Source organism: Pristis pectinata, chromosome 3 (assembly GCF_009764475.1).
Source record: "Pristis pectinata isolate sPriPec2 chromosome 3, sPriPec2.1.pri, whole genome shotgun sequence".
Classification (NCBI taxonomy): domain Eukaryota; kingdom Metazoa; phylum Chordata; class Chondrichthyes; order Rhinopristiformes; family Pristidae; genus Pristis; species Pristis pectinata.
In genome coordinates this window covers 96,558,171-96,585,907 of record NC_067407.1, presented here as the reverse complement: position 1 = coordinate 96,585,907, position 27,737 = coordinate 96,558,171, and the positions used below count along the sequence as shown (strand labels likewise).

The window sequence follows — 27,737 nt, the reverse complement described above, 5'->3', positions numbered from 1 at the left end:
ACTTGGCTAAATACATTTAGATTGGGCATGATAATTTCAGAAATGTTGGTAAATAAAGTTTAAGGCAAAACTTCACAAGTTTTTGTGAAGTTTTTTTTAAAAAACAACAGCACCTTATACATTCTACTTTTAAAAATATTTTTTGACAGATTACTCAGAACACACTGCATGAAATCAGCAATGGTCATTTGCTGTATCGGTATTGTTTCTCTCTGTGTTGTGTAAAGCAGTGGTTAACTTTAGAGTCTAGAAAGAGCAAAGTATATCAGATCAAGAATGCTAAATTCTGGAAATGGGATTAAAGGCACTATGTCAATTGGTTATTATTGTTGGATGTTTGGAGTTTAGATATTGACCATTGGGCAGCTCCATCTACTGGTCCAATTGAGAACAGTTAATATGCAGCCAATTGGAACTGAAAGCATTTCTGGGAACACATTTCTGCCTTCTGGTTTTTCAGCTGGTGTTTTTTTTATATAGATTAAGTAGACCATAAATTCCATCAATGTCTCAAATGAGATGTGTGAATAAAAGCTCTGTGGTTCATGCTTTTTGTAAATTGATGTTAAATGTAAATCCTATAAGCCTTGAAAGCTGACATTCAGTAAACCATTGATGGGTTTATCCTGAGTGGTTTTGTGCATTATCCATGGATTAATGAGCCAGAGATATGAGTTCAAACCCCAGCACAGCATCTGAGGAATTTAATTTTAATTGTTTATGGAATGAAATGCCGTGAAACTACTAGTTGTTTAAAAACTTCACCTGGTTAGTTAATGCCTGATACTGCTGCACTCAACTTGCTCTACAAGTAACTACAGACCTGCAGCAATATGGCTGGCTCTTAACTCTACTCCGAAGTGACCAATCAACCACTTTGTTTATAGGCTGTTAGGCAGCTAACGCTTGTCTTTTCCATAATACCCATATCCCCCAAATTAATTTTTAAGCAAAATGGAAGACCAGAAATAATCTCTCTAAAAGGATTTTATACTAGGCAGCAACAGATTTTTGTTTTCATAGCAATTTGATTGTAGTATATTTGTAATTTTGGGTATTGCTTAATTATAATGCAGGCATTGAAATAGTGACTAAAATAAGTTACAACATTTTTTTAAATATAAGGTTGTTTTGCTTTCCTTTTATAAACTTGCTTCAATGCATATTTGGACACAAAACAATCTGATTTTGAATTTTCTAGATCTGTTGTTATAGAAACAAAATAAAGAAACCTACTATTTAGAAATGAATTAGCTTTATATAATAGCTACAGGCTCCTTTTTGCATTTTCAGGATAAATCATTTTTTTTTCTTACAACATTCGAAGCCATTTGGCCCCGATGCTTTTTGAAAGGCATCATTCTCTATTGTAGATAGAAATTTGAAATCTGTCGTGGTTGGCATTTTGATTACAAGGGCCGTGTGATGTTGAGTGGGAATTTTGCAAGTGAGATGTTACTATAGAAGTAAAAGAATTTCAGCGTAAACTTGGTAATGCATTCCAATCAGTCTGTACCTTATCAGGGACTTCAGGTAGGGATATTTGTGAAATTTACACATGGTACCTGTCTCAGTTATCATTGTAATAATGCCACAATAATAGTGTGAAAACAATTCTTCCAATGATTTATTCTTCTATTCTTCCTATGATTTGGAGTTCATCATTGCTTATGCCTGAATTTACCAACCAAATGAATGATTTTTTTAAATGATTACATTATAAATTGGTGCTGAAGAAAGATTCGTTCCTGCACTTAGGGAGAAGAGATTGGTGAGAGCCTTAGTCTGCAAGTGGTGTTAAGCTGAGGAACCTGCAGAGGAAAGATTTTACAATACTATTCAAAGATATCTCATGATATTAATAGTTTAGGAGTAGGAAGTTCTTCCAATTTTCCAGCCAGCAATCACCATGACAACAGCACCACCCAAACAATATCTTTTGGTTCGATCACTTGTGTGTCACTCATTTTGTCAACTTACCTGCTTAATGGGGACTGTACTGCAGGAGTAGCTGTTGGGCAAAAGGCAGTTTGTAATTTCCAGAGAATTGATAAGGCACTAGAAGAATTTGGTTTTCTTCTGGTTGCAAATGAACGTCCTCAGAGCATATTTGCCAGTACAAAGCGGGCTTACGTTAATAGTTTCATTGTTCGTGGTTGTCAAGCATGCATTTTGGTAAATGACTGATGATCAGGGCTACTTATTAGATCCAAGTCATGTTTACTAGCCATTGAAGTAGTGTTAAGATCTGATAGATTGATTGCTACAAAGAAAGGATGTTAGAAGTTGCTGAGAATATTTGGGAATCTTTGAGTTTGACTAAATAAATTCATAGATTTGAAAATTCATTTCAGTGAAGAAATGATTTTGAATAGTAATTACAAGTAAACAAAGTGTCATGTGAATTGAAAGGTATGGTAACCAATCCATTGAATGCTTTAAAATCAGATCCAGCAGTGGGAGCATAACCTGGAGAAGTTTAATGTGGATCTGTTTCGGATGCGCTGTTATCTGGCCAGCCTACAAGGAGGTGAGCTGCCTAATCCCAAGAGTCTCCTTGCAGCAGCCAGTCGGCCTTCCAAACTGGCACTAAGCAGGCTGGGCATTTTCTCTGTCTCTTCATTCCATGCTCTGGTAAGGATAGTTTGAAATCTTGTTGAATTTCTTGTTTCCACAGCCAGCTGTTTGCATGTTTAGCACTATACTTGCAGTAATCATGTAACAACATTGTAAAATTAAATGTGTAATTTTATATGTGGAACAAATCTGCTAGTAAACTGTGCTTCTCACCAATAATCTGCTCGCTCTGCTCTAAATATCATCCCAGCCTTTGTCTAAACGTGGACCGAATTGGTGAGATAAGAGCAAGATGGCGCTGGAGCGTGGCGACACGTTGCAAGCTGCTCTCTACAGATCTACTCATTACCTTTACTATAATTGTTCGTTACAAGCTGACTGCCTTTGACATCAAGCCACACTGGATAAACCAAAGTTAATGGCCATCAAAGGGGGAAAAAAAAAATCAGTGGTTGGAAGTAATGCTTTTACAGTGGAAGATGGTTATGGTTGTCAAGGGTCAACTTCCCAATCCCAGGAGGTCACTGTAAGGGATCCTTGGGTCAGTGTCCCAGGCCCAGGCTTCATCAATGACTACCTTTCCAGCAGATGGCTAGAAGTGGGGATATTCACCAATAATTGCACAATGTTCAATTTCATTCACAACTCCTCACCAAATGAAATGGGCCATGCCTGCAGACAGCATTTAGGCATGGACTGATGAGCAGCAAGTAACATACATGCCATAAAAGTGCCAGGAATGACCATGTCCATAAAGGAAGAATCTAATTACCTACCCTTTGTGATTTTTACAAAATGACTTGGATGAGGATGTGGAAGGGTGGGTTAGTAAGTTTGCTGATGACACAAAGGTTGGTGGTGTTGTGGATAGTGTGGAAGGTTGCTGTAGATTACAACAGGATATTGATGGAATGCAGACCTGGGCTAAGAAGTGGCAGATGGAGTTCAACCCGGATAAGTGTGAAGTGATACACTTCAGGAGACCGAATTTGAAGGCAGAATACAAGGTTAATGGCAGGACTCTTAGCAGTATGGAGGAACAGAGGGATCTTGGGGTCCACGTCCATCGATTCCTCAAGGTTGCCATGCAGGTCGATGGGGTTGTTAAGAAGGCGTATGGTGTGTTGGCCTTCATTAGTCGGGGTATCAAGTTCAAGAGCCGCAAGATAATGTTGCAGCTCTATAGAACTCTGGTTGGTCCACACTTGTAGTATTGTGTTCAGTTCTGGTGGCCTCATTATAGGAAGGACGTAGAAGCTTTAGAGAGGGTGCAGGATGTTGCCTGGATTGGAGAGCATGACTTACGAGGATAGGTTGAGTGAGCTAGGGCTTTTCTCCTTGGAGAGATGGAGGATGAAAGGAGATTTGATAGAGGTGTACAAGATGATAAGAGGCGTAGATCGAGTGGACAGTCAGAGACTTTTTCCCAAGACGACAATGGCTAATATGAGGGGACATAATTTTAAGGTGATTGGAGGAAGGGGATGTCACGGGTAAGTTTTTTTTTACACAGACTGGTGGTTGCATGGAATGCACTGCCAGCAGAGGTTGTGGGGGCAGATACATTAGGGACATTTAAGAGACTCTTAGAGACACATGAATGATAGCGAAATGGAGGGCTATGTGGGAGGGAAGGGTTAGATAGATCTTAGAGCAGGATAAAGTGTCAGCACAACATTGTGGGCTGAAGGGCCTGTACTGTGCTGTAATGTTCTATGATATTTAATGCCAGTACCATCACTGAGTCTCCCACCATCAATATCCAGGGGTCAGCATTGAGCAGAAACACAACTGGACAAGCCACTTATAAGAGCAGGTCACAGATTGCATATCCTGTGGTGTGAGAGCACCAGCACTTGCAGATTCTCTTCCAACTCACGCACTATCCTGATTTTGAAATGTGCCACTGGGTCTAAAACCTGGAATTCCCTACTCAGTAGGATTGTCTGAGCACAGTCACCAAAAAAAAATAACAGCAGTTCAAGGACGTGGTTCATCATCACCTTCTTAAGGGCAATTAGAGATTAGCAATAAAAGCTGGCCCTGGATCATCACCCTGATTCTGAGAAATGAATAAACAACATCTCCTGCAGACAAACCAGCTGTGATTCACAAGCCTTTAACTTCTCTTAGATGATGCCATCACCTTTTGACTCATTCAATCTCTCTTGGTCTCCACGATATGACAGACTGTCCCTTTTGTTTTCTCCATTCCTCCCTCTACTCTGCTATGAAAAGTACAATTATTTTTGGATTTCTTTAGCAAAATGCAAGCATCATCACAATGGGCCCAAAAGCTGGCTCCCATGCTATAAAATTGAATGAATGCATCTAACTCCAAATTCAGTTCTTTGTTAAATTTACTGTGCTGATCTTTTTGGTTGTTTACAGCAATGAACGCAATTGTTTTACACATCTGAATGTGGGCCCTACTATAGTGTTCATGATAAAATCAATATCTAATTTCAACTTCTATCATTGAAACAAAACTAGGAATTGTTGATAACTTTCCTGAGTTTAAGTCCTTCTGAGAAACTGTCAGTGTGAATAGGATATGAGTATTAGTTTTTATATTGCAAGTACAGAAGTTATTTTTAATTTTTTTTGTAATTAAAATTGGTATTAATGAATTTTGTATTGTATTTTCACAGTGAAAAATAATTAAATGCAAAAGATTTAGAATCTTTAAACAATCACAGTCTAAAATAAGGAATTTATTCTCTGTGGTTATTAGAAGTGAAATATCATGGTGAAATATCTTTTCTTTTGAAGAATTGTTCCAGAGATGAAGCAACACTCAGAAAAAGAACCCTGTCCCTGTCTCAGCGAATAAGAAGTAAAAAGGGTATATTTTCTTCATTGAAAGGATTGGACGATCTGGGAAGAAAAGGGAAGGAAAAGGGACCACCAATTATGCAGGTATGTCTTTCTTTTTGGAACAAAAAAAAATTTTCTTTGCCTAGTCCCATATTTTCTAATTTTTTTTTAAACCTTCTATGACTGATGTAGTTTTTAAAGAGTGGGACAAAGCGGGTATCACTTGTTTTCAGGATCTGTTTGTTGGAGGAAGTCTTTCTTCGTTTGAACCATTGTCAACCAAATATAGTTTACCAAAAACTCATTTTTTTCTGGTATTTACAAATTAGAGATGTTCTTCGATCTCAACTACATTCTTTTCCTATGAGTCCTGATAAAAATTTACTAGATGCAATTTTTTTATTTGAAGCCTTTTCATGATGGCTCAATTTCTAATATTTATGACAGGTTATTAGGAATGAGTAAGGTTCCATTAGATGAAATTAAAAATGCCTGGGAACAAGACTTGTGGATTTCAATTTCTGAAGAAACTTGGAATGAAATTTTTAAATTGGTTAATACTTCATCATTATGTGCCCGTCACTCTCTCCTTCAATTTAAAGTGGTCCATAGAGCTCACTTGTCCAAAGACAAACTATCCCATTTTTATTTGGATATAACTCCTTACTGTGACAAATGCAATAACGGAGAGGCTTCTTTAATCCACATGTTTTGGACGTGTCAGAGTATTAAAATTTAGTAATATTTCGAGAGTTGCACTTAAATAATCAACACTTCACAAGTACTTTGTGTAATGAACTTCTTTCATAATGGCTGCATTGTGTATTAGAGAGAATTCTTTATAACTTGATGTGATCATTATGAGTAACAATACATCTGGAGCAAGGTACCCATTTTCAGCTATTACAGTGGGATTAAGGCCACGTATATGAAAAAGCAAAACAAAACTGCAGATGCTTTAATAGCTCGTGAGGTTGGGCACTTTCTGTGGACAAAGAAACAGTCAATGTTTCAGGTCATGAACTTTTATCAGAAGTTAGTTCATTGTTTTGTAATTGCCTATTTTGTAGAAGTAACAACCAATATGACCGTGACAAATCTAATGCAGCCTTTTGAAGTAGTTGACAACACCTGTCTTGTGTTCCTCTTCCCTGTTGATGCGCTGACCTGGTTACATTCTTAACCATCGTGCTGCAATAAAGATTCACAAGCAATGGTTTTCAACAGATCTCCTCACCTGCCTCATTCCCTGACACTGTTTGGTCTGATGTTTCTTGATGTGATCATTATGAGTAACTTAATAAATCTGGAGCAAGATGCTCGTTTTTAGCTATAACAGACAGGATATTTGGCCCCTGACTGTTTCACTTCTGCATGCTACCTCTTGGCAATGTCTTCCACAAATACAACAATGATTATCTTATACCCGATCCTCTACACCACTGATCCAAATCTCTCATATGTCTCTAAACCGTTAGACTGTTTATCATTCATTTCTGCATGAGCAAACCTATCTGAACTGATGGAAACATTTTTAAGGCACAAAAGTGGCCATTAGCAATTATGTATCTACTTATCCAAGCACAAAAATTACAATAAATGTTTTGTGAAGTTTTGCCATTTGAGGTAACGTGTACTGCATCTCATCTAATCTTGTAAAGCATTGCTGATGGAAATGTACCTTGAAGTGTGTGTTAGAATTGCAATGCATCACATAAAATTAATCTCACAAGCTAACAGATTGTCAGTATGCATGGGTGAATTCCCTGACCACCATTGTCTGTAATGGTTGTGGTTTGTTAACAGGAAGTTGGCATTGCTAGCCTTTCCTGATTTGCCTTTGAGGAGGTATTGTTGAGCTGCTGTATTGAACGGTTGCAGTCTGTTTGGTGATGGTGGTCCCACAATAATGTTAAGTTGGGAACTCTGTTAATTCATTGATGTGATTTTGAAAGATTGGCAATGTATTTCCCTAGTCACGATGAATTGGAGAGGGTTGCACAGCTTGGCATTCCCAGCACCTGCTGCCTCTATGGTAGAAGTCACGTGTTTTGATGGTGTGGCCTTGACAAGTTGATATGGAACATTTTGTTGATGGCAGTACACTGTGTCCGGTGTGCACCAGTGTTGGAGGGAATGAACCATTAAGGTGGTGGATGCCAGTCAATGGGTTGGATTATTTTCTCCTCTGTGATGTTGGAGCTACAGTCATCCAGGTAAGTGAATAGTATACTATCAGGATTATTTGAAAGGCTTTGGATGCCAGTCAATGGGTTGGATTATTTTCTCCTCTGTGATGTTGGAGCTACAGTCATCCAGGTAAGTGAATAGTATACTATCAGGATTATTTGAAAGGCTTTGGATGCCAGTCAATGGGTTGGATTATTTTCTCCTCTGTGATGTTGGAGCTACAGTCATCCAGGTAAGTGAATAGTATACTATCAGGATTATTTGAAAGGCTTTGGATGCCAGTCAATGGGTTGGATTATTTTCTCCTCTGTGATGTTGGAGCTACAGTCATCCAGGTAAGTGAATAGTATACTATCAGGATTATTTGAAAGGCTTTGGATGCCTTTGGGGCAAGTGGATGCTGTGGTTAGCATGTACCAAGATTCCATAAGTTCTACAAGTGCTTTCACAGATTGGAAGGGGCAAATATAACCCCAATATTTAATAAAGGAAGGAGAGAGAAAGTAGAGAACTATAGACCAGTTAGCCTGACATCAGAAGTATGGAAAATATTGGAATCTTTTATTAAAGAAGTGGTATCAGGGCACTTAAGCTAACAATAGAACTGAGGAGAGTCAACATGGATTTATGGAAGGGAATTCATGAGAACATTAGAAATAGGATCAGGCGGAAGCTTAGATGGGTCTTGGACTCAGCACTTCTGGCTAAACGTAATTGTGAATGCTTCAGCCACCTTCAATACTCTGGGCCCCACCATCATTGAGCATGGGTATATTTTTGGAGTCTTCTCCAATTGTCCAGTTACTGCAGGGCTATGATCTGACCCTTTGATTGTGAGATCAGTTAGTTGTTTTGCATGCTATTTTTGGTCATTAGCACATAAGTGGTCCTTTATTGCAGCTTCCCTTGGTGAGTACCTATTGTTTTTAGGTATGCTTAGTGTGTCCATCTATACTCATCAATGTTGTTGATCTTGTTCATCCCCTAGCTTGATAGTGAGATTTATCCTGGGCCATGAGGTTACAGAGTGTGCTGGTGTGCATTCCTGCTGCTGCTCCACAATGCCTCATTGATGCCCAGTTTTGAGCTGCCGATATGTTTTGAGTCTATCCCATTTGACATGACTGTAGCATCACATGATATGATCGAGGTTATCTTCAGAGTGAAGAATGGACCTCAACTCCACCAGGATGGTGCAGTGGTCCCTTCTAATGCTGTCATGGACAGATGCATCGCGACAAGTAGATTGGTGTAGGCGAGGTAATGCTGATCTTTATTCCTCTTGTTGGTTCACTCAGTACCTACCACCGACTCATTCTGAGAGCTATGTCATTCAGGACTCAGCCAGCTCGGTCAGTTGGTGTTACAAGCCACATGGTGGTGGACATTGGAGTTCCCCACCCAGTGTAAATTCTGCGCCTTTGCTTCTTTCTGTGCTTCTCCAGCTGCTCTTCGGCGTGGAGGACAGGTGGTTATCAGAAATTGTTTTTCTTGCCTATGTTTTGGTATGATGCCATGAGACTTCATTGGGGTCTGGAGTCAATGTTGAGGACTTCCAGGGCTCCTTGCTCTCACCCATGTACCACTGCACCCCCACCTCTGGTGGGTTTGTAGGACAGGACATACCCAGGAATTGTGATTGGCACATGGTCCTGCTCACAGAATCATACTTTGCAGATGGTGTCAGACTGTAGTTTGACTGGTCTGTGGGACATTGCCTCCAATTTAGCTACTAGTCTCCAGGTGTTCCTGAGGAGGAATAAATTGAAAGTTGCTCTGCTGAGAATGATTTTGCCAAAACTGAAATCAGTGCCTACATCAATACTTGGCAGTCAGCTCTGTTTTCTTCTTTCTCTATTTGAACATATGGGTGATAATGTAACCAATGGCTTGCTGGGCCATTTCAGAGGGAGTTTAAGAATCAACTCAATGAGGTGGGGGCGGGAGGCTAGAGTCATACATGGATCACACCGGAAAGAATTACAGATCTCCTTCCCTGAAGAACATTAGTGAACTAGATGGGATTCTATAGTAATTCAGTCGTTTTTGTGGCCTTCGTTGGTAAGGCCACTTTCCTGTTTTCCAGTTTCAAAACTATTAACTAAATTTAATTCTTTTAGTGGGATTTTAACTCCGGCCTTTGATTTTCAGTTCATGCCTCTAGATTATTGGTCTGATTATGTTACCACTGTGCCACATCCCTACCCAGCTGTGTGCAGTCCTTATCAATGACTTGCTGATTATATCAAGCTGGATGGCAATATGTGCTGTGAGGAGGAAGCAAAGTGGCTTTAGGGGATAGAGATGGGTTAAATGAAGCGGGCAAGAACTTGGTCATTCACCTTGATGGAACAAGGAGGAGGACAAAGTACCTTTTAAATGGTGTGAGACTGAAGGTGTTAGTATTCAGAGGGACCTTGTACACAGAGCACAGAAAATTAAGATGTAAGCAATTAGGGAGACCAAAAATTGTACATTGGTCTTCAATACAAGAGGATTGCTATTAATGGGATCTAAGGGTATGGGGTTAGTGCAGGAATGTGATGCTGACGTATGTGGTCAGCCTCAATCTTGGTGAATGGCAGAGCAGGCCCACATTGCCGTCCTGGCTTGCATCATATAGGAAAATTACGTTTGAACCCCTCATCTAAATCGTCGAGAGAGATTATGAGCAGCTGGGTCTTTGTCAGTGACCCCCACCTGTCACAGCCTTCCAACTAGAAAATGACCCATTATTAGAGTTAGAGTCGTACAGCACGGAAGCAGGCCCTTCGGCCCAACTGGTCCATGCCAACCAAGATGCCCATCCAGTCTAGTCCCATTTGCCAGTGTTTGGCCCATAACCTTCTAAACCTTTACCAATCCATGTACCTGTCCAACTGTTTTTTTTAAAGAATTATTATTGTACCTGATTCAACCACTTCCTCTGGCAGTTCATTCCACATACATACCACCTTTTGTATGTTTTAAAAAAAAGTTGCCGCCTCAAGTTCCTATTAAATCTTTCCCCTCTCACCTTAAATCTATGACCTCTATTTCTTGATTTCCCCAACCCTGGGAAAAAGACCTGAGTGCATTCACCCTATCAATGCCCCTCATGATTTTATACACCTCTATCACCTCTCAGTCTACTGTGCTCTAAGGGATAAAGTCCTAGCCTGTCCAACCTCTCCCTATAACCCAGTCCCTCAAGTCCTGGCAACATCCTTGTAAATCTTTTCTGCACTCTCCCCAGTTTAATAACATCTTTCCCATAGCAGGGTGATCAAAACTGAACAAAATACTCCCAATTGTGGCCTCACCATCGTCTTCTATAACTGTACCATGACCTCCCAATTTCTATACTGAATGCCCTGACTTATGAAGGCCAGCATGCCAAAAGCCACCTTCACCACCCTGTTGACCTGTGATACAACTTCAGGGAACCATGTACTTGAACTCCCTCTGCTCTACAACACTCCCCAGGGCCTTGCTGTTCACTGTGAAAGTCTTATCTTAATTTGACTTTCCAAAGTGCAACACCTTGCGCTTATCTGAATTAAACTCCATTTGCCATTCCTCGGCCCACTTACTCAGCTGATCGAGATCCACAGTAATTTTTGATAACCTTCTTCACTGTCCACTGTACCACCTACTTTAGTGTCATTTGCAAACTTACTAACCGTGCTTTGTACATTACTCCTCTCTTTTCTGTTCATTTACCATTTCTCAACCACATCAGCTTCTGTTTACGATTTTGCATAGTAAACACCCCAAGTATTGAGAACAGCCGAACAGTTGAAGGTTATAGTGTTAATATGCCCCCTTTCTTTTTGCACATTTTTTTCTTCTGTATACTTGTAGCTATAATAGTCCATATAATTTTATACAGGAAAGAATCATGTTAAGCTAATTGAAACAATACATAACCAAGTGTTGTAATCAGCTACATCCTTTGATTCAGTATAAAAAGCACTAGTGCAATTTTTAGGTTAAATAGTAATTAGATATTTTTGATTAATTTAATCATATACTAGTATTAATGATCAACTTTTTCTCCTCTCCTAATCTCTCCACCCCACCCCCATTCCCATATACATGTTAAGTGAAAAGGTAGGAATACCCTTAGCAGTGACATTAATATTTACACAGCATACAGGTAATTATTTAATAATTTATATTAAAGTAACACATTTTTACAGTAGTTTGTGTGCCACAGAGGTACTGCCACACACCCAAATATTTCTGCTGTTTTTCAGTAATGACTGCTCTAATCTCTTCAGATTTTCAAGTGCAACAGTGGGCCAGACCGTACATTCTCACAATTACCACTGAACCACAGAACTTTTGATGAGGTGAGATTCCCAATATCTGCACTTCATGAATTTATTCAGGGCTATCAGATTCCTATTGCACACAACCAAATGCCTGGGTATTTGTGATTTCTGACTGCAAGTATTTAAGAATCTTTACTTAGCAATAACATCTACACATTGGCACCTTTTGGCTTGGGCTGGAGTCATGCTGGTACATAGCCTCCCACCAAATTTTCATCATATTAGTTACGAGCATCTATCTCCAACACAAAAAAAATGGAGACCTGTGCTTAATATCCTTCCCTGCTCTCTATGCACTCTTTTTGAGGGGACCTAATGTACACTTTGATTTCTTTTCATGATATTTTGGAAGTGGGAGAATAAAAGGTGACCTATATATACACCCTTGCACACTTCTGTCTTTAATTGCAAGAAGGTCAAAATGCGAGTCTTTGAAGTATATTACAATAAAATTTTTTGCACTTGATCAGACACCTTTTCAGTTTCTGAAAGTCTGAATTTTCACCCTTCATGTATTTGTTTCTGTGTGTGCCAAACTATTTCCCTTAACTGAATGTGTGTTGGTTCTTACAACCAGATGGCAGGTTCTATAAAGATAAATACATGTTTAAAAAGTAAACCAGACCTCCTTTTATCTTGTACATCAAAAGAAGCTTTTAAACTGCAACACAGATTCAAGCAGGGGATATATGTTTGACAGATAGTAGAATAAGTTACTTTTGAGTTATTGTAGCTAAATTGCTACAGTTACATTGATGCTTAAATCAAAAGGAGTTATATTTTAGTCTGTGTTCTTTAGCCCCATGGGCTAAATTTTGCAAACAAGTCTGCTGTTGGTAAGTTACCTATTGAAAATTCATGTGCTCATTGCCTGTAGTACCACGTATAACTCTCTGCTACAATCTTGTCATCACCATACAACCATTTGAATTAGGAGCAGTTGGAGGCCACTATCCCCTCAAGCCTCTCCACCATTTAATAAGATCATGACTGATCCAGTTATAACCTGAACTCTTGCATTCCCATCTACTCCCTGTAATCTTTTGCCCCCTTACTTAACAAGTATCTGTCGACTTTTGCCTTAAAATACTCAAAGGTTGCTTCTACCACCCTTTGAGGAAGAAAGGAATGTTTTGAAGGATCTTAGTGCCCCAAGGGGAAAAGAAAATTCCTTCATCTGTGCCCTAAATGGGCAACACCTTAATTTTTAACAGTTAGTTTCACCCACTGAAGGAAACATCCTGTGAAGATCCCTCTGGATCTTGCATATGATCCCCTCTTGCTCTTTGAATCTCGAGCAGATACAGGTTTGGCCTGACCAACGTTTCCTGATATTAACACTTTGGTTACCTTGGTGATAGAACTTAATCAGCATGCAGTTTCTAATGTTTTCACATTCTTATCAACACTTAATCATATAAAATTATTACCAATGCCTGTGAGAAGAGGAATAGGCAGGGCCTGCAGATAACTCCTGTTATCGTAAAACAGAGAGCACTCTCAAGTGAATTTGTCTTGAGGCAGTATTTCCATTCAGTGTTCTAGAGCTATTCCTCACAATGAAAATCTCTAAATCTTAACAAGTACTTTTATAATTTGTAAACTTAGTTGCTAATTGTCTGTGCTGTGAAAGCAAGCCACCATTTCATGTATTACTCTAGTAAACCTCCTTTAAATTGTTTCTAAAATATTAAATAAGGAGATGAATGCACAGTACACAAGGTGTTTTACTAAGGCCATTTATAATTGCAGTGCGACCTCCTTAATCTTGTGTTCAAATCCTTCCGAGGCCTCGCTCCTCCCTATTTCTGAAATCTCTTCCAACCCAATAGCCTTCCAAGATATCTGGACTGCTCTGATTCTAAACTCCTGCACATCCCTAACTTTATTTACTGCACCATGAACAGCCACGCCTTTGCTGTCAAGGCTCTCAGCTTGGAAATTACCATGCAAAACCTGTCCATCTTTTTTCCTCCTTGATTGTTCTCTCTTCGTTCAAGCCTTTGACCACAGTGGTACTACTAGTAGAGGCACTGCCTCACACTGCCAGAGACCCTGTTCAATCCTGACCTTGGATGCCAGCTATGTGGAGTTTGTGCATTATCCATGTTACTGCATGGATTTCCACTGGGTGCTCCCGTTTTTTCCCACATCACAAAGATGTGCAGGTTAGTAGGTTAATTGACCATTGTAAATTTCCCCAAGTACATAGCTGAATGGTAGAACTGGTGGGGTGGGGGGGGGGCAGAGTTGATGAGGATGTGGGGAGAACAAGGAAAAGGGATTAGTATAGGTTTGGAGTAAATGGGTGATGGTTGGCATGGACTTGGTGAGCTGAAGGGCCTGCTTCCATGCTGTATCTCTTCATAAGATCTGTCCTAATATTCCCACATGGCACTTTGGAAGCAAATATAGGTGGCATAAAATGGGAGGGAAATTCTGAAGTAATATGTGACTTCCAATTCTGTATCACATCCATGTCATGCCAAATTGGGTTCTTGGCAGAGGTCCTGGGAATATCTTGCTGAACCACATATTCAAACCTTTACAATTTTGGTATTTGCAGAACATATACAAAAAAAGTTATTTTTGTATCATATAAACTAGTTATAAAATTCACCAAAGGAAGCTGTAATTTTTCAGAATGTATTTTAAGTATCAAAGCCAGAATATCTAAGTTGAAAGCAAACCTGGAGAAATTTTAACAATTTTAGAAAAGCTATATGATGAAATTTTTGCTGGGCATTTAAAGCAGTACTAGCACGGAGGCTCAAATAAGTTGCATGGATTTAAGTTGGTATGTAGCATAGAACAGAGTAGTAATCTTGTCAGATTGGTTCAGAGAATGTCCTTACTTGACAGTGTTTGCTAAGCAAGCAAATCAGCATTTGTTAAGCAAGATTTCATTTCCTAGGCTAGAATCTTGAGATGGTGAAAAATCACTTGACATAATATGTCAGTTTTATTTCAGAATTTTATCTGGATTCTGGATAGGTGCTATATTTTATCTCAAGTAGGATTCCATGCTTATGGCAACAATGGCAAATTAAGGACATGATTCCACTGGAGAGGGTGCAGAGGTGATTAACCAGGATGTTGCCTGGGATGGAGCAGCTCAGTTATGAGGAGACACTGGATAGGTTGGGTTTGCTTTCCTTGGAGCAGAGGAGCCTGAGGAAGGACTTGATAGAAGTACAGATCCTTATGAGGGGCATAGATGGGTGGATCTTTTTGCCATTACAGGAATATCCAAAACCAGAGGGCCTAGATTTGAGATGAGTAGGAAGGTTAAGTGGGATCTGAGGAAATTTTTTTTTCATCCAGATGGTGATTTCAATCCAGACGCATTGCTTGTGAAGGTGATGGAGGCAGGTACTCTCACAACATTTAAAAAGTGTCTGGGCAAGTACTTGAATTGCCAAGGCATAGAAGGCTGTGGGCCAAGTGCTGGTAAGTGGGATGGGTACTTGATGGTCAGCATCCACAACATGGTGGGCTAAAGGGCCTGTTTCTGTGACTCTGCGCTTGCTCAGTTTCCTTGTGGTATCCTTTGGAACAATCGGCAGCTAGTGATGCTCAGTATGGATTTAAATAAATAGTGGAAACACTAATTATGAAACAGTAGTTGTATCAGTGATTAGCCTTAGCCTGACTTTGATCAATCAGATTCATCTTAATTTTGTTTAATTTTAAGTATTGAATGTTTTTCTGAATATTGTTTTGAAGGTATTGAAATGTACAGTCCTAGAAAATGGAACAAAAATTAACTTGTGGTTAATTGATATTAACTTTATTTCAGCATGAGTTTGATGGATCTTTGAATGTCCACTTTCCAGCGTCAGTCTGGGACTGTTCTTCAGAGAGTACTGCTCGGGTCTGCTTCCCTGACAACCAAGCAGCGATCATAGCCATTAAAGCAGATCAGACAGTGGAAGATGTACTGATTATGGCTTGCAAGGTATTTTACTTTTAAGAGAAAATAATTTTAGATAAGCTTGCCAAGTTTACAAAAATACTGCGTGTGAACTTGCCAGAGCATTGTTGTGTTTTCACTTTCGTCTTACAGTTTCAGCTCTTGTGATGTAATGTTGTGGTCTATGCATTGCTAGTTGTATGATTTGCTTATGTGGTATTACCTTATTGTCCCTTATGTGACTTAGAGGAATGTCAGTGATCAGAATCAAAGTCGGAATAAGATCCTGCTGGATCTTAATAGTAAGGGTACTCTTCTCACTGGTCAGGGAGGACTAAATAAAGGCTTAGTCACCCCGCAGTGACAACAAGATGTCAGAGACGCTGGCAATGACATTGTTGACAACAATTTCTAGTCAATTGTCCTTGATGGCAGACAGCAAAACCAACTTGCAAGTTTTTGTTACTGGCATCTGAAATAAGCTGAGTTACTACATTCAGTACTTTGACAGAGAAAGGGCTAGAGTTTCTGCTTTGAATGGAATTCGATGTTCAAGCACAAATTGCACCCAGATATATGCCTGTTTTAACAATTCTTTTTCCTTTTGAAGTTCCCACTCACAGTAATTTGGATATCACCATACAAAAAAGTAACATGAGCAATTCTAATCAGATTTTTAAAAAATTTGCTTCAAAAATATTATTTGATATATTCAATAGTGATAGCAATGCTGCTTGATTTACATTAGAATAGGTAGGACACCAACTGAGCAAAGCAATATTAAATAACTGAAAATAACTTCATAAAAACAGCAGAGAAGTTTACTTGTTATGTCACTCTGTACAGTGAGCAGTTTTAAGAAGTTTTAAAACATGCCTGATAATGTCCTGACACCCTTAAAAAAAAGAAATCTTAATTTTTTGAATGCTTGCAAGATGACAGAATTAGTTGATTTGTGCTAGGTGTAATTTATGCTTGAAATTCTGAATGCTTGCACTAGTTTGAGTAATTTTGGTTGAATTATCTTTCAAACCTCCACAAACTTGTCACCATTGACACGACTTAATGTCATTTGCTTGGCAGGATTGGCAGGGGAATGTTGGGGGTGGGGGTAGAGAATGGATGTAAGGAGAGAAAGAGAGGAGTTCAGGTGGTTGGTGATTGCCATTAGTATCCTGATGGACAGTGGCACAACCTTGATTGTTGGATACTTATGACATGTTTATTCTCTGATCTATTTTTGTCAAAGTTAGTCCATGCTAGGTATAGCTTATTGGCTTGGAATCTTGCTACTTTGATCATTTGCATTTTGTGCCTGTCTCTTGTTTGTAATATCCGTGTTGGACTAGGGGAATATTGAGGGGAAAACATCATGTCTGAAGGCCTAATGAAAATCATTGTGTTCTATTACTGAATTGAGTAATCTTTGCAGGGCTCATTAGTTGAGCTGAGGATTGACGGCCTGAGAAGGGTTAAAATACACCAGAGTTCCTTTGTCAATTTGCAAGAATGTGGTAGAGTGGAACTAGCTGGATTGCCCTTGTAGAGAGGGAGTCCTGACTCGACAGGCCGAATGGTCTTCCATGCTGTAACCGTCTGTGATTCCTGTACCTGATTTTATATTTTAGAATATATTGGACGTGAGCTGGAACAGGTTTGATTCTGTTGCACTCAGAGAAAATCATTCGGGGGCATTCAGCAGTATAGATTTTTGATTCATATTAACAGACACTGGACATAACGATCACCCATTTTTATGATCAGTTATGCCAGATTTTCATTGAATTGTGCTGCTTTGCATTAGAATAAGCGATGTTAATTTTTTTGCAATTATGTCCTGATGACATTTGGATGTTCACATAGCTTGATAGTATTTAAACTGTTAGAGTATTTTGTCCTTAATTACCCACCTATATAAAATGGTTTTGAGAGTGCATTGCTTAGAGGCCTATTGATATAGTTTTACAGTAAGAATTGCAGCAGAATGATCTGAATCTTTACTCTTCATTCTATTGATCTTTCTCTCCTCCCTCCCTACCTATGTACCTACCTAGTTTTAGTTCATATTGTGGAATGGGCATTTGACACCTTGAGCTGCATCCACATGAGTCTCTGCAGGAGAGATGGGAGGAGATCAGAAGGGGAAGGAACCTAGGATTAAAAAATGGAAGATAGTTAAAAAGCAAAAATGCCTTTAGTTTTTTCAGGAAATGTGTTTCTGTCAGTCAATTGCAGGATTGAAACTTTTGTATAATTTGTTTGGCATGCAGCTTTTGTAACATCTATAGTTTGCACAGCCAGCAATCATTCCTGTTGTGATGGATAGTGGTATATCTGCTGCTGTTCAGTTCTCTGTATCCTGTCATTCATGAATTGCCACAAGTTCTGCTTTGACAAACTCTCTGTTGATGACAGATCACATCAAATAGTGTAATCATATTGCTAAAAATGTCATAAACCATTAACAGCAATCATCTGCATTATAACAACATGAAAGAATTGGGGTGACCTTTTTTGCAATCAGCAGTTCAAATCAATTAACCACACTGATAGTTCTCAGTGTGACACTGCATATGATTATAAATACTATATCCAAAGAGAAATTAAAAACAAATCAAAGGGATCTTCACTGCTGATTGTCTCTACGTAGTCAATTTTTTCTCTATTGGTTATCGTGCATTGGTACATCGTATTCATCTGTTAAAATATGTAAAAAATTAGTTTTTATCACTGATCCTAATGAAATAGAGTATGAAGTTCAAACTTCTCAACTTCATTGTTTCCTAAATTAAAATGAATTGAAATATTTTTGTATTTTTTTGCAAAAGAGCTCCAATCTCTTAAATTACAGGGTTTATATCAATCTGTTTGAACTATTACAGTAGATTATGACACTATCTTTTGATATGGGCTCTACCTTGCTTTCAGGGCTGTGCCCAAGTTATGTGTGAAGGCCGAAGGATGTTAGAGTTTTAAAGAAACTAAAGCTAGCATTGTGAATGGTGACAGAAAAACTGAAATCAAGAATTTGTCCAAATTTCACTCACATGCTTGATGTGCTGCCTCACACGGAAAACATTATAGCCATCTATTACATGCACCATCTTGACCATGGAATGGACTGTTAAATTCATTTCACTAAATTTTTACTTATGAACCTGCTGCCCCAAATCACAGTTGTACTCCAGTTAAAGCTACCAAATTATGACTTTGGGAAGATACGATTGTAGCTGATCACCTAGGAAATCACTTGAATGGATGGTTTCACACTGGAATGCAGCATAAAAAATATCCAATGCCAATAAAACTTAAACTTCCTTTTTTTTCCAAAAGCCTCTGCTTTACCACCATTCATATCTTGATGACCAGAAAGGACATCTCGTCAGCAACTTTTAGCCAGTGATAATACTGGTCACATCCTGCAAAAGATGATACCCATGTGGAGCTATGAAAACAGGAAAGATGTAGGCAAAGGGGAAAATAGAATTAAAGCTCTTGCCCAGTATATAAGCAAAAGTGGAATCATTGTTTCACCGACTAATGGGGAATGAACTAAGTTAGCAGAGCAGATCATCTGGGCGATGGCAATCATAAGGACATGTTCAAAATAGTAGAGAAAACGAAATGTAAAACGAAAAAAGTAAACTAATACACCAAGAGGGAAAAGTTAACTTTCAGGAGTTGTGAAAGGAATTGGGAAAGGTAATTTGGGATTAATTTTGATGGATAAAATAGCAGTGCATATTTAGAAAGAGGATCAGTAGAGTTCAGGAGAAATATATTCTGCTCAAATATACAAATTAATTAATAATGAAGTAGCAAGATTCAAAAAGAGGAAGGAAAAAGTGTGCACCTTTATTCTTTAGTTTCAGTAAGTTCATTGGTAGTAACGTGAGATGACAAACATAACGATGCAGAAGCTAGGCAAGAAGTCAAAAAACCTAATAGGAAAGCAGTGGAAAATCAACCAAATATCATGGAATAGAAATAGAATTAGTAAATTATTATGCAGAATATAAATAGAACAAACAGAATAGAATATAGAACACTACACCACAGTACAGGCCCTTCGGCCCACAATGTTGTGCCGACGTTTTATCCTGCTCTAAGATCTATCTAACCCTTTCCTCCCACATAACCCTCCACTTCTCTATCATTCATGTATCTATCTAAGAGTCTCTTAAATGTCCCGAATTATCTGCCCCCACAGCCTCTGCCGGCAGTGCATTCCGCGCACCCACCGCTCTCTGTTTAAATAAAAATCTTACCCCTGACATCCCCCTTATACCTTCCTCCAATCACCTTAAGATTATGCCCCCTTGGGTTAGCCATTGTTGTCCTGGGAAAAAGTCTCTGACTGTCCACTCGATCTATGCCTGTTATCATATTGTACACCTCTATCAAGTCACTTCTCATCCTCCTTCACTCCGAAGAGAAAAGCCCTAGCTCACTCAACCTATCATGACAAGACATGCTCTCCAATCCAGGCAGCATTCTGGTAAATCTCCTCTGCACCCTCTCTAAAGCTTCTACATTCTTCCTATAATGAGGCCACCAGAACTGAACACAATACTCCCAAGTGTGGTCTAACCAGAGTTCTACAGAGCTGCAACATTACCGCGCGGCTCTTGAACTCAGTACCCCAACTTATGAAGACCAACACACCATATATCTTCTTAACAACCCTATCAACCTGCGTGACAACCTTAAGGCATCTGTGGACTTGAACCCCAAGATCCCTCTGTTCCTTCACACTGCTAAGAGTCCTGCCATTAACCTTGTATTCTGCTTTCAAATTCGATCTCCCGAAGTGTATCACATCACACTTAACTGGGTTGAACTCCATCTGCCACTTCTCAGCCCAGCTCTGCAGCAACCTTCTACACTATCCACAACACCACCAACCTTTGTATCATCAGCTCACTTACTAACCCACCCTTCCACATCCTCATCCAAGTCATTTGTAAAAATCACAAAGAGCAGGGGTCCCAGAACAGATCCCTGTGGAACACCACTGGTCACCGACCTCCAGGCAGAATACGCTCCATCTACTGCCATCCTCTGTCTAATATGAGTGAGCCATTTCTGAATCCAAACAACCAAGCTTCCCTCGGTCCCATATCTCTTGACCTTCTGGTTGAGCCTTCCATGAGGAACCTTATCAAACGCCTTATTAAAATCCATGTACACCACATCCACTGCTCTACCTTCATCAATGTGCTTTGTCACATCCTCAAAGAATTCAATCAGGCACAACCTGCCCCTCACAAAGCCATGCTGACTGTCCCTAATTAGCCCATGTTTCTCTAAATGCCCATAAATCCTGTGTCTAAGAATCTTCTCCAGTAATTTTTCCACAACTGAAGTAAGACTCACTGGTCTGTAATTCCCAAGGTTATACCGATTCCCTTTCTTAAACAAAGGAACAACATTTGCCACCCTCCAATCATCTGGCACTACTCCTGTGGCCAGTGAGGACACAAAGATTATCACAAAAGGCGCAGCAATCTCTTCCCTCGCTTCCCGTAATATCTTGGAGATATACCATCCAGCCCCGGTGACTTATCTATCCTAATGTTTTTCAGAAGTTCCAGCTCGTCCTCCTTCCTCATGTCGACATGCCCTAGCATATCAGCCTGTTGTACGCCATCCTTACAATTGTCAAGGTCTCTCTCACTGGTGAATACTGAAGTAAAGTATTCATTAAGGACCTCCCCTACCTCTTTTGACTCCAGGCACATGTTTCCTCTTTTATCCCTGATCGATCCTACCCTCACATCCTCCTATTCTTCACATATGCGTAGAACGCCTTGGGGTTTTCCTTAATCCTACTCACCGAGGACTTCTCATGCCCCCTTCTAGCCTTCCTAAGTCTGTTCTTAAGCTCTGTCCTGGCTACCTTGTAACACTCCAGAGCCCTGTCTGATCCTTGCTTTCTAAACCTCAGGTAAGCTTCTTTCTTGCTCTTGACAAGATATTCTACGTCCCTTGTCAACCACAGTTCCTTCACTCTACCATCCTTACCCTGCCTCAGTGGGACAAACCTATCCAGAACCCGATGCAAGTACTCCCTAAACAACCTCCACATTTCCCCTGTGCACTTCCCCAAGAACATCTGTTCCCAATTTATGCTCCCAAGTTCCTGCCTAATAGCATTATAATTCCCCCTTCCCCCAGATAAGTAGTTTCCCATATCGTCTGCTCCTATCCCTCTCCAAGACTATGGTAAAGGTCAAGGAGTTATGGTTATTATCTCCAAAATGCTCTCTCACCGAGAGATCTGAAACCTGATCAGGCTCATTGCCTAGTACCAGGTCCAGAATGGTGTCTCCTCTAATCGGCCTGTCCACATAATGTGTCAGGAATCCTTCCTGTACACTCCTGACAAACTCCACCCCATCTATCCCCTTTACACTAAGAAGGTACCAATCAATATTCGGGAAGTTGAAATGATCCATGACAACAACCCTGTTATTTTTGCACCTCTCCAAAATCTGCCTCTGGATCTGCTCCTCAGTGTCTCTGTTGCTAATGAGGGGTCTATGGAATACTCCCAATAGAGGGATCGCTCCCTTCCTGTTTCTGACTTCCAGCCACACTGACTCAGTAGACGATCCCTCTAGGACATCCTCCCTTTCTACAGCTGTGACACTGTCCCTGATCAGCAAAGCCACTTCCTTTATCTCAGTCCCTGTCCCTCTTGAAACATCTAAACCCTAGAATATCCAGCAGCCATTCCTGCCCTTGAGACAGCCAAGTCTCCATAATGGCCACCTTGTCATAGTTCCACATACTTACTAATGCTCTAAGTTCATCAGCCTTGTTCCTGATACTTCGCGCATTAAACTAGACACACTTCAGCCCATCCAACTGACTGCAATTTTGCCCTTTCAAATGCCCCCAGCACCAATTCCTTAGCCACGCACTGATCTGCCAAATCATCCTATTCTTACCTTCATTGACACATGGCACAGACAGCAATCCGGAGATTACCACCCTCAAGATCCTGCTTTTCAGCTTCCTACCTAGCTCCCTATATTCCCTCTTCAGGACCTCATCTCTTTTCCTACCTATGTCATTGGTACCAATATGTACCACGACCTCTAGCGGTTCACCCTCCCCCTTCTGAATGCTGTGGACCCGATCTGAGACGTCCCTGACCTTGGCACCCAGGAGGCAACATGCCATCCTGGAGTCTCTTTCACGTCCACAGAATCTCCTGTTTGCCCCCCTTACTGTGGAATCCCCTATCACTACCGCCATCCTCTTCTCCCCCCTTCCCTTCTGCACCACATGACCAGGCTTAGTGCCAGAGACCTAGTCACTCCGGCTTCCCCCAGTAGGTCATTCCCCCCCAACAGTATTCAAAGTGGTATACCTGTTATTGAGGGGAACGGCCACAGGAGTACTCTGCACTACCTGCCTATTCTCCGTCCTTCTCCTGACAGTCACCCACCTACCTGCCTCCTGCAGCTTAGGAGCGACTGCCTCCCTGCCGAAGGTCGCCCAGCTGCAGCTCCAGTTCCCTGACATGGTCTATAAGGAGCTGCAGCTGGATGCACCTCGTGCAGATGTAGTTATCAGTTATGCCCTTTCAACTGCCGATCCTTCCTCACAGTCTTTCTACACACTGCATCTACTTGTACACTAAATGCACCAAGCTCTAACCTGTCACTCTGGTTCCCATCCTCCTGCCAATCTAGTTTAAACCCTCCCCAACAATTCTAGCAAACCTGCCTGCAAGAATATTAGTCCCCCTCCAGTTCAGGTGTAACCTGTCCCTTTTGTACAGGTCGTACCTTCCCCAGAAGAGATCGCAATGATCAACGAATCTGAAACCTAGCCCACTCACAAGCTGAACACACCATTGACCCTGGAGCCATTTTCACTACTCTGGCCTGGCTTGTAAGAATTGGACTAAATCAAATTGAGGGTTAATACTGAGGAAGAATTCAACAAAATTCAAGAAGGAGTCAATAAATATATTGTTGTTGGCAATTAAGTTTTAGGGTTAATGAGTATAAGGTACTTCACCTGTTGGGAAGAATAAGGAAGTCACAGATTTCTCTGATTAGTTTCAGTGAGGTATTGACAAATTCTTTCAGAATCAAATCAGAATCATGTATTATCAAAGGCATATGTCGTGAAATTTTTGTTTTACATCATCAATACAGTGCAAGACACAAAAACAAAAATTACTACACGTTATAAAAATAGTGCTAAAGAGGAATAACAAGGTAGTGTTCATGGAACATCCAGAAATCTGATGGCGGAGGGGAAGAAGCTGCTCCTGAAATGTTGAGTGTGGGTCTTCAGGTTCCGGTACCACCTCCCCGATGGCAGTAATGTGAAGAGGGTGTGTCCTGGATGGTGAGGGTCCTTAATGATGGATGCTACCTTCTTGAGGTACCACTTCTTGAAGATGTCCTCGATGGTGGGGAGGGTTGTGCCCGCGATGGAGCTGGTTGAGTCTACAACCATCTGCAGCCTCTTTCAATCCTGCACATGGAACCTCCGTACCAGGCGGTGATGCAACCAGTCAGAATGTTCTCCACCATCCATCCATAGAAATTTTGTGGTCCAGCTCCAACAAGAACTTATTTTAGTTTTTAAGAAAAAGCCAGGCAATAATAGTGAAATCTGATTAGCTAGAATTGGAAAATAATTAATAATGTAAGAAACATCGATTAGACCTCTTAGAAAACAGAAATAATGGGGTAGGTACTGAAAAATTCACATGGATGATTATAGAACTGTTTGTACTTATGATTGAGAAATAAGAAAGATTGAACATTTTAGGACTCCAATCCATTTAATAAAAAAGAGAAAAGTTTGATGGTTAACTTCCTTGAGGTCCTTAAGATTTTGTAAAAGATTGATAGAGTGCAAATAGAGCAAATGTCCAAAACCAGATGTCATAAATATAAAATTGTCCCAAATAAACAATCAAATAAGAATATTGATCCAAAGGACAATAAAATTTTGGCACATACTATTACAATGCTTTTTATAGCACATGTAAGATGCTACATCAAGCATTAATTGGAAGAGGTTCATTTTTTTGTGCACTGTTCTAGTTACAGAGTCTACGTTTGAAACATTAACTGGGCTTCTCTCATTTCAGATGCTGACCAGCCTGCTCTATATTTCCAGCATTTCCTGATTTTTATCTCTGCATTCCTTAAAATATCTTGTTCCCATATATTGTGGCCCATAACTTAACTCTGGCAACTTGTACAATCTTCTGTACCTTTGTCCTGGTCTTATATATAGTGTAAATTTGAGTACAGAATTCTAATACAAGTACCTGGTAACAGCACTTGTTAAATCCTGCCAATGAGAGTATCCTCCTTTTATTCTTAATCTCTGTCTCCTACCTTCTGACCAATTACCAACCAGTGTTACACGGACACCTCCATAGCTTTCTCAGTGATCTCTACTATCTGCTACTTCCGAGCTGACTATCTCATTCTTGCCATTCAACTCTGGTGAGTGTTTGGAGAGCATGACATTTTGTGTGATCCCAATGCTATTCTGACTGCATGAGTGAGATTGTTTGGGTAATTGCCTTTGGTAAAAGGCTAGCCATCCAATGAATAGGTTGTGTGATACATTTTGTGCCTTGAGCAAGTTATTAATTGCTATGTGCATGTTTGCTTTGTTCAAAAAGATAAAAGTGAAATTCTCATCCCATTAGTCATAATCTTCATAGTGCAGCCACATCAAATTCTATAACCTTTGGAAGGAAGAAACCAATTTTCCACCTGCTTCCTTTATTTTGGAGACACATGATCAGATTATTTCTTCAGTTTTGCCTCTTGTTATGCAGCGATGATCTGACTAAATGATGAATGCCTGGTTGAAGAATTCTGAAGGCACTGTGAAAGACAAGTGCTTATAAGGGCTCACTGTCACTTTATAAACCATCGCATTCTTCCAGAATATTGTAAACTAAATGGGGAAGAAATTCCACTTTGGTTACTAAAGCTAAGCAAAAGCATCCATTAGTATAACCTGCCAAAGATGAATTTCAGTCCTCAAAAAAAGAATGTAGGATGTGTTCCTGTTGGAATAATTGGCCCAGATTTTGCAGTTAAAATGACAATGAAAATATCAGTGGTCACTGTCATGAGACTATAAAGTGACAACAACCCTGCCTTCTGTGCGCGCACAGTTTAAATCCGTAATCTCAGATTCGCGGTTGATGATTTAGTCCCACTCCACAGGCTGTGCTATTTTGTAGCATTATCCATTTGAGTTATGAGATGAGTGATGAAAACTTGAAAGATTTCCAAAATAATCTTGCTGTAATGTATTCTAACAAGATAATGCTTTATTTCATTGCCTAAGTGACATACCAAGCCATATTTCTTAGCAAGACTTTGATCCTTACAAAAAAAAAACTAACTTCCTGTTTGATAAACATTTTGCCACCTCAATCTCGTGAGTTAGTTCCACGAAATGGTTGGATAATTCTTACAAAAGGGTGGTTTACCCCCCCCCCCCCCCCCCACCCCTTGGTTTTTCTGTGAATTCTTTAATTTGATTAGCTGCTCAGCCAGTTGGTGATATTGCTGGTGCTAAAACTATGGGAACCCCTCTAAACTGTTGTTCTGAAAGCATGTGATCTTGGGAAAGGAGGAGTGCATGTTAAAGGATGATGGATCTTTGAGGAAACTTTCCTTGAGATTAGTGGCAAGTTCCATTGGTTTGCCATTGACTGCAAAATCTAGGCCTTTGTTCAGTTTTCGCTCTCCACTGTGTGTCAGATTTCATACTTGCTGTTCTGGAACATGCATTTTACCTTTATTTTAAAAAAAAAATGGAGCTGCAAAAGACTTTCCAAAGCCTTGGGACACTCCCAAATTCCATCTGTTAAGCACTCTGAAATTTAGTCACTGTTGTGATGTAGGCATTGGAGCAACCATCTTGTGCACGGCAAGCTCATATGGACAGCAATGTGGTAATGATCTGATTTATTTTATGGGATGTGGATTGATTCCATTCCTTGGTAATGTAAGGCAAGATATCCTGTTTCACTGCCACTTCACTTTGCGAATTGGGCAGCGAGAAAAACATGAAATGCCTTGTGCCAGATCATTTTAAAGTCTTCTAAATTTTTATTGTGTTTTTTTTTGCCATTACTAGCCTATAGTGAACACAAATATTAATTAATGTCCCTCTCTCATGCAGATGAAGCAATTGAATCCAGTTCATTACAGTATTCGCCTCAGAAGAATGGTACACAAAAATATGGAATATTACATTCCTAACCGATTGGACTACATACAGGAGCAGGTAATAATTGGAACAATATTTAAAAGAAAAATGTTTTCCCCTCTTGAAGATCCTTATCATACTGTGCAGGTATCATTCTATGAATGCCAATAGCTGTTCAGCCATTCTCTGTTTGAATAGCAAGGTCAAAATTAATATTTTATTAATCAATTGTCAATATTATCACATTTTCATGCATACAAAGCACAATAAGAGTATAGTAAGTAGTAATTAAAAAGAAAGAAAAAAATCACAACTTGCCTTATCATATCATTGGGGTGTCTTAGTGTTTCTGCTGAAAGTCAGGGTTATGTGGGCAAACGTGGTTGCTAATTGTGGACCTCCACGTTCTCAAATCAAAAATTGGGTAGAATGACAAGTTAATCCTTCCATAGTGGTCTTGGTTAAGTGAAAAATGCTTTTTCCCTGGCTTTCAGGAAGGTACTTTTTGTTAAATATCAAAAAGAAGGCATGTTCAACAAAACAGCACAGCATTGAACTGTAAGGGTTAATTACGTGCTCAAGTCTTTGAATGCGGTTTGAATCACAATCTTCTGACTCACAGCTAAGGATGCCAATAACTGAGGGAAATAGGAACTGTGGTTCATTTCCTACCAACTGCATCAAAGCTAAAAGTAAAATTTTAA

At 39.8% G+C, this 27,737-nt stretch overlaps 1 protein-coding gene across 3 annotated transcripts in view; it reads left to right on the top strand.

Moving 5' to 3' along the window:
* The window catches only part of tiam2a (TIAM Rac1 associated GEF 2a), a 217,100-nt gene that overhangs the window by 119,578 nt on the left and 69,785 nt on the right, over window positions 1–27,737 (top strand). For 2 of the 3 annotated variants that reach the window (XM_052012771.1, XM_052012772.1), the window contains 5 exons: window positions 2,449–2,634; window positions 5,350–5,496; window positions 11,847–11,918; window positions 15,700–15,858; window positions 27,007–27,111. In XM_052012771.1, the coding sequence (XP_051868731.1) occupies window positions 2,449–2,634; window positions 5,350–5,496; window positions 11,847–11,918; window positions 15,700–15,858; window positions 27,007–27,111 (669 nt within the window). The remainder of the gene's footprint in view (window positions 1–2,448; window positions 2,635–5,349; window positions 5,497–11,846; window positions 11,919–15,699; window positions 15,859–27,006; window positions 27,112–27,737) is intronic. The other variant, XM_052012773.1, reaches the window with a different exon arrangement.